General features: G+C 41.0%; 2 protein-coding genes across 3 annotated transcripts; both read left to right on the top strand.

Moving 5' to 3' along the window:
* The first annotated feature begins 384 nt into the window (after window positions 1-384).
* On the top strand, window positions 385-2004 carry LOC139537893 (UPF0461 protein C5orf24 homolog). Of its 2 annotated transcripts, none has more exons than XM_071339777.1 (2): window positions 385-616; window positions 1260-2004. In XM_071339777.1, exon 2 carries the CDS (start codon window positions 1263-1265, stop codon window positions 1866-1868), a length of 606 nt encoding a protein of 201 aa, XP_071195878.1. In that variant the 5' UTR covers window positions 385-616; window positions 1260-1262; the 3' UTR covers window positions 1869-2004. The 2 variants fall into 2 exon arrangements, with proteins under 2 accessions (XP_071195878.1, XP_071195879.1); XM_071339778.1 differs by having other exon boundaries at window positions 1257-2004.
* A 5248-nt stretch (window positions 2005-7252) lies between these two features.
* On the top strand, window positions 7253-12964 carry txndc15 (thioredoxin domain containing 15). The gene is made up of 5 exons (XM_071339776.1): window positions 7253-7467; window positions 8828-9276; window positions 10306-10469; window positions 10940-11070; window positions 12290-12964. Exons 1-5 carry the CDS (start codon window positions 7371-7373, stop codon window positions 12484-12486), a joined length of 1038 nt encoding a protein of 345 aa, XP_071195877.1. The 5' UTR covers window positions 7253-7370; the 3' UTR covers window positions 12487-12964.
* Window positions 12965-13434: the final 470 nt, after the last annotated feature.

The raw sequence follows: 13434 nt of genomic DNA, 5'->3' as shown, positions 1-13434 counted from the left end.
GGTTAATATAGCACTGTGCCAGGGGATGGTCTGGTTAATATAGCACTGTGCCATACCTACTGTGGAAAGAACCAGCACAACGGATTTTTTATTTTGGACTAAATTATTTAGTCTGCAGAAAAAGTAGTTGAAACTATTTCATGGTCCGTTGATCATATTGCTACTTTCCAAATAGTGTTTCGGTCTTTGGAGAAATAGTGTATGACGTAGCTTTACTGCGAATGCAAATAATAGAACAAATTGATATTGTGAAGAAATTAGTTGATATTACAATTGCGAATGTATTCAAGAACGGGTGTAAACACGATGAAAATGTAAATCATAATTTGCTTGGAGTTGCTGCAATTCCCTGTTGGAGTATCGCGCATGCGTAGTCTGTCCCCTGTACCTTATTAATTTTTAATGGCAATGGCTGCGTTTCTCATCTAAACCTCTCCTGCGAAACAACGAACCTATAAATACGACATTTATTTGCACCTCTGACAAAAGGCGTTATCGATTTAGTAATAGTAATCGATCGATTGTGATCTACGAAAAATGGATCGGCTGTAGAATTTGAAGATAGAAGATCTGTCATTTTTAACCCTTTGCCTTCCATGATCCACAAACAATCGAGGTACAGTAATTGCTTGGTTTTATGAATTACTTTAATTTGCCATGTTTTTAATGTTATCGAAACATCAATTTCTGAACATATTACTTGTATATGAGCGTGTGGTAAGTGATTTCCTAAATGTGTTGCGAAAACGAAAGCTTTTGTGTCAGGATTAATGAAAATACAACGAACAACTAACTGATTAATATATTTCGCTGAAAAAGAGGGTAGGCATTACTAGGCAACTGTGATGTGGGAAGGCTAGTCATTTTAACTCCCATTGTAACATTGAGTCTTTATCATGACGAGCTGCACCACCCCTGCACGTTCAACGAAGCTAGCATTGGATGTTGACAACAGACCATTACAAGAGTCAAGATATTCTATACTTATATACTTTAATAATTCATTATGGGTGCAGTACAGAAGTTGTCTGTCATTTGAAGTATTCTACACCAGCATTGATTTGAACAGAACAGCAGAAACACAATATGCCACTACTGACTAGTCAACTAGTTTGTGGATGAGACTAGAATAGGATTCCTGTGTCTACTCTAACTTGCAGTAGCATTAGACCTGTAAAAAGGTTATTCATTACATTTGAAGTAGTTTTTGCATTTTTATCAACAATACATCTCGTGTATCCCGTTGTTTTCTCCAGCAGAAGATGATGCGTCAGGTGACCAACAACAATGACTATTGCATGAGTGGCAGGCCGTCATGCCTGGCAGAAGATGGTCGACACCCCACCAGTCACTTTGACCTATGCACTGCCCAGTCCAACAAGTTCTACCAAGCTCCCCCGCCCCCTCCCTTGCAAATGACCTTGCCCCCTCTGCCCCTGCCACCCCAGAACACCCTGAAACCAATGCCCTGTCAGAGGCAGAATGGCCTCAGTGAACCCCAAGCTGTTGGAATCACGAACAATGAAAAGCCAGAAGACTCCAAGAAAAAGAAAAACCCGGGGAGGTCTGGAAGGAGAGGAAGACCTTCGGGGACCACTAAATCAGCAGGTTACAGGACCAGCACAGGGAGGCCTCTAGGAACCACCAAGGCAGCCGGGTTCAAGACCAGCCCAGGGAGACCCCTGGGAACGACCAAGGCAGCGGGATATAAGGTCAGCCCTGGTAGGCCCCCTGGCAGTATCAAGACCCTGTCTCGCCTCAACAAACTAGGCTATGGTACGTGTAGCGCCGCAGCATTCCCCTACACTATGATGAACAAAGGAAGCCTCTGCGAACCCTCGTGCAAGGAAAAGGAGACCAACGAGTAAAGTCCTACTTTTCGTCATGGCTTGTTGGAGAAATAAAAGGCTGCATGTCCTAAGTGCTGTCAAATAGAGGGGTTGTTTGTACCGTTTCCCTGGTTGAGTGTACAGATGTACTATTACTGGCATGTGCCTCAGTGTGCATGTTTCTATCCAAACCGGATTTCTTTGTAATATAGAGTATAGCTTATACACTACACTGAGTGGACAAAACATAAGGAACACCTTCCTAATATTGAGTTGCCCCCCTCCCTTTTGCCCTCAGAACAGCCTCAATTCATCGGGGCATGGACTCTACAAGGTGTCGAAAGCATTCCACGGGGATGCTGGCCCATGTTGACTTCAATGCTTCCGACAGTCGTGTCAAGTTGTCTGGATGCCCTTTAGGTGGTGGACCATTCTTGATACACACGGGGAAACTGTTGAGTGTGAAAAACTCAGCAGCGTTGCAGTTCTTGATACAAACCGGTGTGCCTGGCACCTACTACCATACCGCGTTCAAAGGCACTTTGTCTTGCCCATTCACCCTCTGAATGGCACACATACACAATCCATGTCTCAATTGTCTCAAGACTTTAAAATCCTTCTTTAACCTGTCTCCTCCCATTCATCTACACTGATTTCAAGTAGGTTTAACAAGTGACACCAATAAGGAATCATAGCTTTCACCTGGATTCACCTGGTCAGTCTAGGTAATGGAAAGAGCAGGTGTTCTTAATCTTTTGTTGTTATTCTCAGTGTATGTGATATAGGTATAGCTTATACATCATGTGATGAAGAACTACGGGTGTACAGGTACACTAGAGTAGTTATTGTTTGACATGAGAAAGTGAACATATTATTTTCCACTGAATTTCCTCCACAGAACTGTAATTCACCTAAGAACATGATTCCTGTTAATCCAATCTCTATTGTTTGCAGTGTCTTTTCTCAATGAACTAATACAGTATGAATTTTATGCTGATGTTAACAGTAAAAAACAAAACAAAACAAAAAACAGAACTATCCCTTAATTAGGATGTTATGAGTCTACACAAATTAATCTATATTTGAATTTGAACATGGGGTATAACATTGTTGATACAAATCACAGCAGATGGTCAGTCTTTGTTGTTACTGTCAGAATGGCTACGTATTGAGGCTGTCCTACTACAAAGTCTCTGTAGAATGTTTTATACTGTGAACTGGCTATTGTTTTAAAATCAACAGATCCTGAAGGTGCTATGTATCTCAGAATGTATTGACATGGTTTCTATTACGGCTGCACAGCAAACTATTGTTTCATATGAACCACTCTATTAATAGGTCAACACGTGACTAACATGGCCTGGGGGTGCGTTCAGCAGGACGTTGTTCAACGTTCAGATAGAAAAACAGCATGTAGAACAAACACGCCTCTCTGACATGTAGAACAAGGCATTGTGTCAGCTCTATTTTTATCTGCTAGGTTCCAGAACGTTTTATTTCTATCTGCTAGGTTCCAGAACGTTTTATTTTTATCTGCTAGGTTCCAGAACGTTTTATTTCTATCTGCTAGGTTCCAGAACGTTTTGACTACTGAATGTGACCTGTTGCTGGTGTCACAGTGGTGTCTGTATGTGTTGGTCTAGTACTACACCAAATATGCCAGCACAATTCCTCACAGGAAGAGATCCTCCAGTCCGTTTCGTTGGGTTCCCCTTCGTACTAAAACACAACATTTTACACCATTTGAATTATTATTTGCCTTGTAATTTGAATATCAGACAATCAGCAACTAGTGTCTCTATAGGTGCGGAGTGTTGTTTACCTGTTACGTTTTGATTTACTTTTGGAATTATTGATCATTTTTTGACAACTATGAAGAATACACATCAATATAGTACATGTCACTGTATTCCCAATGACATATTAACATTTCCATGCAGTTAAAATAATAGAGGCATACTTGCTTCATAGTTTTTTTTGTGCTGTGATTTCTGAGGGGAACACATGGGATGTTATGGAGAGTCAAGGTATATTTGAGTAGGGGATATTTTTTGGGGGGCGGCTTCTTATGGGAATGGCTGGGTTATTGTGTTTTGTAAATACCTGAAACACTTCCTCTAACTTGGTATTTTTTCCCTGTTTTACCTCGGAGCAAGGATAGTGTCAGTGCAATGTTTTGTGTTATGATTTATTCTCTATCACCATCTTGAAGAATAATAATAATAATAATAACAACAACTTGTATAGTGCTTTTCAATACAAGTAACAAATTGCTTTACATCATAAAATAATACTATTCTTTCAAATATGATCATGTTTATTATTGAATTGTGTACAGCACTTGAGGCCTTCTCATTGAAGACCCACACAATAATTTATGCTTTGTCCATTGGAGAGATTAGTTGCATTTGGATGTAAAATAAATTCTTCATTTTTTAATTGAATAATGATGACATAGGGTACTACTATGTTCAAATCAATCTACAGTATTGTATCATCTTAACCAAAGAATCAGATGTTTTCTGCCTTTCAGTTTGAGATGTTTAAGTAAATGCATGCTAGCGTAGCCCATAACAACTAATCAGATCTTTTGAACAAATATAAAAATGAATCCTCTTAACAAATAACATTCTGTAACTTGTATTTTGGAGAAAAAAACAAACACGTATTTAAATCTGCTATATCTGCCACAGGTATAATCACTACAATCGATACTCAATTTCTGTTTGACGGTTGTATACAGTATGTACACCTGCGCATCAAAGTACATGCATTATAGTTTCTGAACACAGAAACAATAGTTGCGTATCTAGTCAAAAAGCAAAGAGCTTTTCGTTTTGCATTGCAATACATTCAAAAGCCTTTTTAGGTAGTGCTTATGTAGCAATGTTTTATATTACATTCACTGTTTATTGCCATACAGTATTCACCATATTATAATGTTCTACTGTGTTATGACATGTATTGTAACATACCATTCCCTTTACTGCGATGGGTTAGGTATTGACATTATAAAAACTAATGTTTGGTAAGAAATAAAAATATATTAGTTTAAGTTCACAATGTTATTTTATGTTATAACGGGGGGGGGGGGGGGGATTGTACATTCTGCTTTGGTGTTTTGTGAATATTCTTGTTATTCATATATTCATACATAGGTTACACCCATGTCAACATAAGTGCAGGTTACATAAGAGTATACTTGATTTCTATACCAGAGTCCTCTATTTGAAAATACTTGCTTCGTCACTCTGCTTGAAATATGTTTGTGAAACACAAAGTTTTATCCACGTGGCTACTCATTTTATTGCATTCTGTCTGCATCAAATGTAATAATGCATTTATAACATTGAGTTAGTTGCACTTCAGTTATAGGACATTTTGAACATTTATCTTGTCAACCTTAATCTTGTATATTTATCTGAACCTTTTATCTTGTATCATTAGAGGCAATCATTTACTTGTAATTACTTAGGCCTATCACTGCATCCAATCAGTCCAAAATATGAAACGGACCTTCTTTTTTTTAGGTGAAAAAAACAACATGAATGGCTGGGAAGATTTGTTTTTACCCATTTGGAAATTGATGATCATTATTAATAATTTCTATGTCAAACTATTTACATGGGGTTATCTTTTACTGTATTCTTTCCCCCGCCACAGTTTCTGCTAGATACCTGTGGATCTGTTGCAATATCTTCTAGCAACTTATTGCAATGACAAACTTCCTTCTCAGAACGTTTTATTTCCTTCTCAGAACGTTTTATTTCCTTCTCAGAACGTTTTATTTCCTTCTCAGAACATTCAAGTATTTATTTCAATGGAATTGTAAGGCCCATGCTACGAACACATTGTAATCACTATGATAGGAATTTGTATTAATTGTTTTACTATCCCTGCATGATTGTTGAGTGTTGAAAGTTGTGTAATAAACAAATTATAAATATATTTCTTGAATGATAGGCTGTCATTAGATGCATCGCAATACAGCCTACATTGGGTGTATGTACTAGATTATTCTTTACAAAATTATATAAACATTTAAAAAATATTCTGATTTCAAACACAGCCCAGTATTGACAAAATGTCTTCTTCCTCTGTGGTACTGACCAATTCCAAAGCATAGAAATAGAATACTTAGAACAGACATCCCCTTTCAAGTAAATGACGGCTCAAGGGACTCCCTAATCAACACGGCACTTTGATTAAGCTACGACCGGAAGTGACTTTTCGTAGCAGGTTAGGAGAGCATTTTCCCTAACCTTCACTGAATTATCCTAACCTGCTACGTTAATTCTCCAAATGGGTGGACGGGCGGCCATTGTGAGAGTACCTATAGCAAAGCTGGTGGATAAATGCAGATAGTTCACTCATGCCGTTTACCATTAAAAATGGTGAGTTCCGGTCTACTTAACGGGTTGGGTCTCCCATAGACACTAATACAATAGCAGCTGGGTCTGGTCTACTTAGTTCATTGACTTTCATTGAATCAGAAAAAAACAGCGAGTGGGGTGCTTCCTGTTCGCTTCCTGTTCTGTCGCTGCCCATACGAGCAAAGCACGATGTAAAAGCAGGAAGTGTACCCATCAATCTGTCCTGTGATTTTTTTTAAACAACTCAACTGACATTGCAAAGAATACATTCCGTTGCATAAGCCACATCAGTTAGCATCATTTAAATGAACATTCTACATTACCATGGAAATTATTGCATTACAATACCAGGCAGACATTGTGAATAGACCCATGAGTTTAACAGTCAAATTGCCAGGGTTAGAGGTTCCAAGGCCGTTCTATTCATTCTATTTACCAGTCAAATTGCCAGGGTTAGAGGTTCCAAGGCCATTCTATTCGTTCTATTTCTATGGTCCGAAGATAGTATGATAAAGAATGCATCCCTATATACTTCCCGTTATGGTGTCTAACGCCACTGATGCAATCTCCATTTTGAAGTAGTCAATTTTCTTCACGATTAGCTGATCCCTCCTGATGACCCAGTTGGACATGACTCCATCAGGTTGGATCAGCAAATTAAGTTGGGAGTCCTACCCAGCTGATTACATGGCATGGTGGAAGCCCTCAATGGCGCTGCCCGTGTAAATACCACAGATAGAACAATGAGGGTTAGTTTAAAAAAATGATTTGCTAATACCACAGCCAATACGGTATTTTGTCCACTAGAGGCCTTTATCATTCTCTGTGAGTCAGAACCATACAGTCATTTGTCAGAACTTGTCTTTGCCTCTGTCATTGGCAGTGTTCGAGAGCATCAAACCCGTGATGTAACATGGGAAAATTGTGACTGACTGATCTACAAATCATATTGAGTAATTATTTATGATACAAGGTGATTTGCAGATCAGTCAGTCTCGACACGCCTTTCAAATCGGCTGCAATATCAAACGTGCACAATCTCTATGTATTGACCCGGAAGTTTTTTACAGTAGTGCATCGCTTGATATTCCGACAGCGACTCACAACATTGGTTCCACTTATCATAAATGCCCGTAACTTATATATATTGTTGTAGCTAATAGTAATTATGTCCAGAATATCAAGTAGGCTCATGTTGACATGTATTGTATGGTTTACGATTTATGTTTCTGAAATAAAGAAAGCATCGTCAGTAACAGCTCAAGGTAAGAGAAGCGGGAGCCAGCAGTTAGGTAGTGTTAGCTGTTTTTTATGTAGCTAGTTAGCGAGCAAGTTAGCGAGCAAGTTTCAACTATAAAGCCAGCAATGTTGACAGGCTAGCTATCTTATTACTTGCTCTTGTGTAAAGGAGTCCAAAATGGTACCTGGTCACATAGCTCTAGCTATTTTTTGTTGTTACATATTTAGGTACATGTTTACCCCCAGTATCTTGTGCAGGTCAAAATGTTCTAACGTGATCATTTAGCGCTAGTAATGTTAGTTGGTTGTCAGAGAAGAAGAGGCGAAACATATTCCAAAATGTCTGGTCGTATTTGACAAGCAAGCACATGCAAGCTGGATCAGTGGTATACATGTGTATGATGGCTCTTATTCGTTCTACCTCGTCTACAGTGATGGTGTATTCATCTGTTTAATAGCCTAATTATTAGAACCAACTGAACACATCTAACGTAAACTCGTACATCGCCTTGGTCCGTACAATTGCCCTTATTTTAGCGCCCCCAAAACGTAATACTTCCAGATCAACTGTACTGTCAATATCATTGTAAAGCACAATTTCTCCCCTTTCCAACAGAATCAATTACATGACCTAAACGCTGCCTGTTTCTGCATAATTCAAGCAGGCAATGAGCCCCGTCGGGTCTTTTTAAAAATGGCGGGTGGGGAAGCGAAACTAATGCGTGATAGTGAGAAGGAGAGATGTTGTGTGGGATAATTGCTTTTTTTCACTCGATCTGTCCAACTTATCACCTTATCGCCTCTAAAATGTAAATAAAACACTATAAAGACTTTATATATTGTGTCATTACATTCCTATTTGAAGGTTAGTGTCGAATATGAATCGGGTTTTTAGTGCGGTGCTAAAGTGATCTTAGAAGTGGCTTTGAGAATGATGATCGCATGCAATGATGATGCAAAGAATGACTAGGTATCCCCCCTTACCCCCGTCACTGTCCATTTCTTGTTTTTAAACGATGAGAGAAGTGCTACACCTGGTGGAGAGAGATTGTAAGACAGAAATAGTTGCTATATGCGTGCTGTACGTTACGACATGACACATCACGATGTAACGGAGGGTCAGTTTTTTTCAACTTTTCTCCAATACTATAGAGCCATTACCATGTCGCTCAACGCTTGAATAGAAACCTAGTTCACAACCCCGATTTTGAAGTCAACAGAGTCGCTACAGTCCCATTAGTTTTCTTTGTAGCCTCGTTTGAATGTTGCTGTTGCGCACATTTGTACGGAATGGGGTGAGTTTACGTTAGTAGGTTGATTTCATAATGTTGTTTCTACAGTTAACTTCTGAAATGATGTAATAATATGTACCTGTTTTATTTACAGAGAATGATGAAATACCAGAATTCAAGTTCTCTGAGGATGTGGCCTCTGATATGGAAAATATTCCCAAATTTGTGGGAATGGAGGACCTTGAGTCTCAGCCAAAGAGGCAGTACAAGACTGCAGAGATCGCAGACGCGGTAATGGGAACCGAACTACCTGTCAACCCAGCAGGAATCGAGTCACTGATCCCCAAGAATGTGAAAGACTTTCAGACAGGGTTCTCGCCACTCTGCGACGATGAGGCAAAATGTCCCTCACCTTTGACCCAAGAGGAGTCCAAGAATTCAGAACCCATGGAACCAGTCATATTGGGGATGGTCCACGTAGACGCCATGACAAATGAAGAACAGAACTCCACAGAAACTACAAAGACTTACAAAGTCAACTGTGATAAAAGGAACATAACAGGGATGGAAAACTTCACAGTGCAGGTCCTAAATGCCTCACAGGTAATCAGATGTCTGGGTTTGTTTAACTATATGCATCATGACATGAACTAGTGTGCCTGAAATAGTAGGTCCCACTGCCTTGATACTCCCTAGACCGGGGTGCCTGAAACACACTCCCGGGGCGTCTGAAACACACTCCCGGGGCGTCTGAAACACACTCCCGGGGCGTCTGAAACACACTCCCGGGGCGTCTGACACACACTCCCGGGGCGTCTGACACACACTCCCGGGGTGACTCATCTGACACACACTCCCGGGGTGACTCATCTGAAACACACTCTCGGGGTGTCTGAAACACACTCCCGGGGTGTCTCACCTGAAACACACTCCCGGGGCGTCTCATCTGAAACACACTCCCGGGGTGTCTCATCTGAAACACACTCCCGGGGTGTCTCATCTGAAACACACTCCCGGGGTGTCTGAAACACACTCCCGGGGTGTCTGAAACACACTCCCGGGGTGTCTGAAACACACTCCCGGGGTGTCTCATCTGAAACACACTCTCGGGGTGTCTTAAACACACTCCCGGGGTGTCTGAAACACACTCCCGGTGTGTCTCATCTGAAACACACTCCCGGGGTGTCTCATCTGAAACACATTCTCGGGGTGTCTTAAACACACTCCCGGGGTGTCTTAAACACACTCCCGGTGTGTCTCATCTGAAACACACTCTCGGGGTGTCTTAAACACACTCCCGGGGTGTCTCATCTGAAACACATTCTCGGGGTGTCTTAAACACATTCTCGGGGTGTCTTAAACACACTCCCGGGGTGTCTTAAACACACTCCCGGTGTGTCTCATCTGAAACACACTCTCGGGGTGTCTGAAACACAGTCCTGGGTTGCAACAGTTTGTGTAGGTTTTTGTTCTAGCTTAGCTTGATTTAACTAATCATGGTGTGATCCAGACTGGAACAAAGGCCTGGCACACACTGCAGCCATTCAGGATCTGATAGAGACACCCCTGCCATAGACCTCAAAGATAACTTGTTATTTATGTCCAATGGGATCCCCCCCCCCCCCTCTACAGGACTTGATGGAGTTCCTGAATGTAAATGGCACAGAGTGCTCTCTGGTATTGTTCTTCACTACCTGGTGCCAGTTCTCTGCCAATCTGGCACCTCACTTCAACGCACTGCCCCGGGTCTTCCCCGGCATGCACTTCTTGGCACTGGACGCCTCCCAGCATAGCAGGTAAACTACCAAAATACTTTACACCGGTGCAGGGCTCTCCAACCCTGTTCCTGGAGGGCTAGTCCTGTAGGTTTTCACTCCAACCTTAAACTAGCTCACCTGATTCTAACAATTTAGCTGGTTGATAAACTGAACCGGGTTAGTTACAGCTGTGGTTGGAGCAAAAACCTACAGGAAGGTAGCGCTGCACCAGTGTATCAATATTTACATTTACATTTTACATTTAGCAGACGCTCTTATCCAGAGCGACTTACAAATTGGAAAGTTCATACATATTCATCCTGGTCCCCCCGTGGGGAATGAACCCACAACCCTGGCGTTGCAAGCGCCATGCTCTACCAACTGAGGCACACGGGACCACAATGTCCTCATTTGTATGAAAACACAATGAGAAAGGTCACTTTAGTTTTCTGTCGTTGTGTTGAGCGTAACAATAACATGTTATCTTTCTGTAACGTGTTTCTCTCCAGTCTCTCCACACGGTTTGGGACTGTAGCAGTTCCCAACATCCTCCTGTTTCAAGGTGTGAAACCAATGGCCAGATTCAACCAGACTGACAGAAACCTGGAGACTCTGGTGTCTTTCATAGCTAATCAGACAGGTATGTAAACAAAGGCAACGAGGCATCAGTCCCCGATCATTTAGTATTGGATGTATAGTATTTCAAAATGAATGACAGTGCAGGATTAGACCTATATAGTAGGCGGTGTTAGAGGAAGGCCCAAAACATTGTCGAAGACTCCAGTCACCCAAGTCATAGACTGTTCTCTCTGCTTCCGCACGACAAGCAGTACCAAGTGCCAAGTCTAGGTCCAAAAGTCTCATTAACAGCTTTTACCCCAAGCCATAAGACTGTTGAACAATTAATCAAATGGCCACCCGGACTATTTACATTGACCCCCCCCCCCCCCCTTTGTTTTTACACTGCTGCTACTCGCTGTTTATTATCTATGCTTAGTCACTTTACCTCTACATGTACAAATTACCTTGACTAATCTGTATCCTCGAACATTGACTCAGTACCGGTACCCGCTGTATATAGCCTTGTTATTGTTTTGTAATCTTAATGTGTTTTAATTTGATTTTTTACTTTAGTTTATTTAGCAAATATTTTTTAACTCTGTATTTCTTGAACTACATTGTTGGTTAAGGGCTTGTAAGTAAGCATTTCACGGTAAGGTCTACACCTGTTGTATTCGGCGGATGTGACAAATACAATTTGATTTGGTGTTGTAAGCCCCCATGCAGTCTTTGTAATTGTATTTTATAAATCATTGCTAATGAATCATTGTTTTATTTAATGAAAATAACTCCAAAATATATTTGATCAATTATTTTAATCAGCAAACTTTGGCCCTTCAAATGCTCAGTCTGATTGTGTGGGCATTAGGAAACACATTTTAAGATATTTACAGCCCTGATCGGCTGATAGGATGGTCTAGAGCCCACCCCTTACCCAGATGAACAGTCATTGGTCTATTATAATCAACCACATTGTGACATCATGATGTGGGCCAAAAGTTCCATCCCACCCGAACAGTCTGAAATTCCAGGCATTATCAAACAGCTCTTACACAAACAGGAAATTATCATAATTTTCGAGTGCTATTTCGACCTCCGAAATCAAATCATAGTGTGTAAATATAATTTAAAAAACTGGAAAATCTAGTTTAACTGCACTGCCCATCCGATGCATTTCCCCCTGCCTGACAGAATGTAAACTTGGGGACCCATCTGCTTGTTCTCATAAATGTACTTCCAATATTTGAAAGACAGGTCATTGGTATTCATTAAAACTGTTTTTCAATCTGTCTCTTAAGGTTTCGAAGTGAGCCCAGATCAGAATGTAACAGAGGAGGACTTATCTGGACCTCTTCCCAATGTCCCAGTGAAGAGTATTGATTGGCTGCTGGTGTTCTCCATCTTGTTCATCTCCGGCTTTACCACCTACGCCATCCTACGGACTGACAGCATCCGCTGGCTCATCCCAGGCCAAGAGCATGAGCACCAGGACTAATATACAACAACCCACAGACTGTAAGCCCCTGTGAATAAAGTTCCTCTCGACGTGAGAGTTGTTGGGCATAAGTGTGGTAAATCTGGACATGTATTCAGAAAGTGTCTCAGATAAGGAGCGCTGATCTAGGATCAGTTTTGCCTCAGCTCATAATGAATAAGATTGGAACGACCTGATCCTAGATCAGCACTCATACCACTTGAGATCCTTTACGAATACGGACCCCAGGTTTTGGAGACAGCCCAAGACACAGCCCCAGCTCAGCCCTGATGGTTGTCGCCGTTAACTGCTGGCTTCGCTGTAACATTGCTACTGTGATATGGATATACATAATTGTTTGCTGAATTGAATTACCCCTTGGATGTTTGAACACACGTGTTCAATGAGTCAGAGTGACATGCTGTTTATTTGCAATTGTTTTGATGGTGTTGTGATTAAGTGTCAAATTAAACATGTTTTAAATGCAGGGTTTAACCTAGCCCTTGATCATGACTCTTCATTACATTACACATAAGAGTAATTGGATTTAGGCGTATTCTGTTAAAAGAGCCCCAATGTGTCAGTCATACCATCAGTCACCTAATCACCCTCAGTTTACAATTGGCTCATTCATCACCCTCCTCCCTTGCAACTATTACCCAGGTCGTTGCTGTAAATGAGAATGTGTTCTTCGTCAATTTACCCGGTAAAATAAGGGTTAAATTAAATAAGAGCCCAAATGCTCGGTCTGAACACGCAGCGCTTGCGTTACGGTTTTGGAAGCGTAAGGACCATATATTTTATATCAGAGGCAAAAACCCCTAAAGGTTAAATTGATACAAGCTTTTTTATAGGATTATTGTTCCCATATCTCCATAATACAGCGCGTTTACGGAAGACACTTGTGCTAATTAGCTGTCTAGCATGCTGCTAACACCTGTGTGTAACCGAAGGCCGCCAGAGACGTGT

The sequence above is a fragment of the Salvelinus alpinus genome, chromosome 13, assembly GCF_045679555.1.
Source record: "Salvelinus alpinus chromosome 13, SLU_Salpinus.1, whole genome shotgun sequence".
Classification (NCBI taxonomy): Eukaryota; Metazoa; Chordata; class Actinopteri; order Salmoniformes; family Salmonidae; genus Salvelinus; species Salvelinus alpinus.
The sequence above is the reverse complement of the archived record's forward strand: the minus strand, read 5'-3'. Positions and strand labels throughout refer to the sequence as shown.

Excerpts from the sequence above, each read along its gene's own strand:
- LOC139537893 (XM_071339777.1), top strand. The coding sequence starts at position 1,263 with ATGATGCGTCAGGTGACCAACAACAATGACTATTGCATGAGTGGCAGG.
- txndc15 (XM_071339776.1), top strand. The coding sequence starts at position 7,371 with ATGTCCAGAATATCAAGTAGGCTCATGTTGACATGTATTGTATGGTTT. Across the intron at positions 7,468-8,827 it reads ATCGTCAGTAACAGCTCAAG|AGAATGATGAAATACCAGAA; the intron begins GTAAGAGAAGCG and ends TTTTATTTACAG. Across the intron at positions 9,277-10,305 it reads AGGTCCTAAATGCCTCACAG|GACTTGATGGAGTTCCTGAA; the intron begins GTAATCAGATGT and ends CCCCCTCTACAG.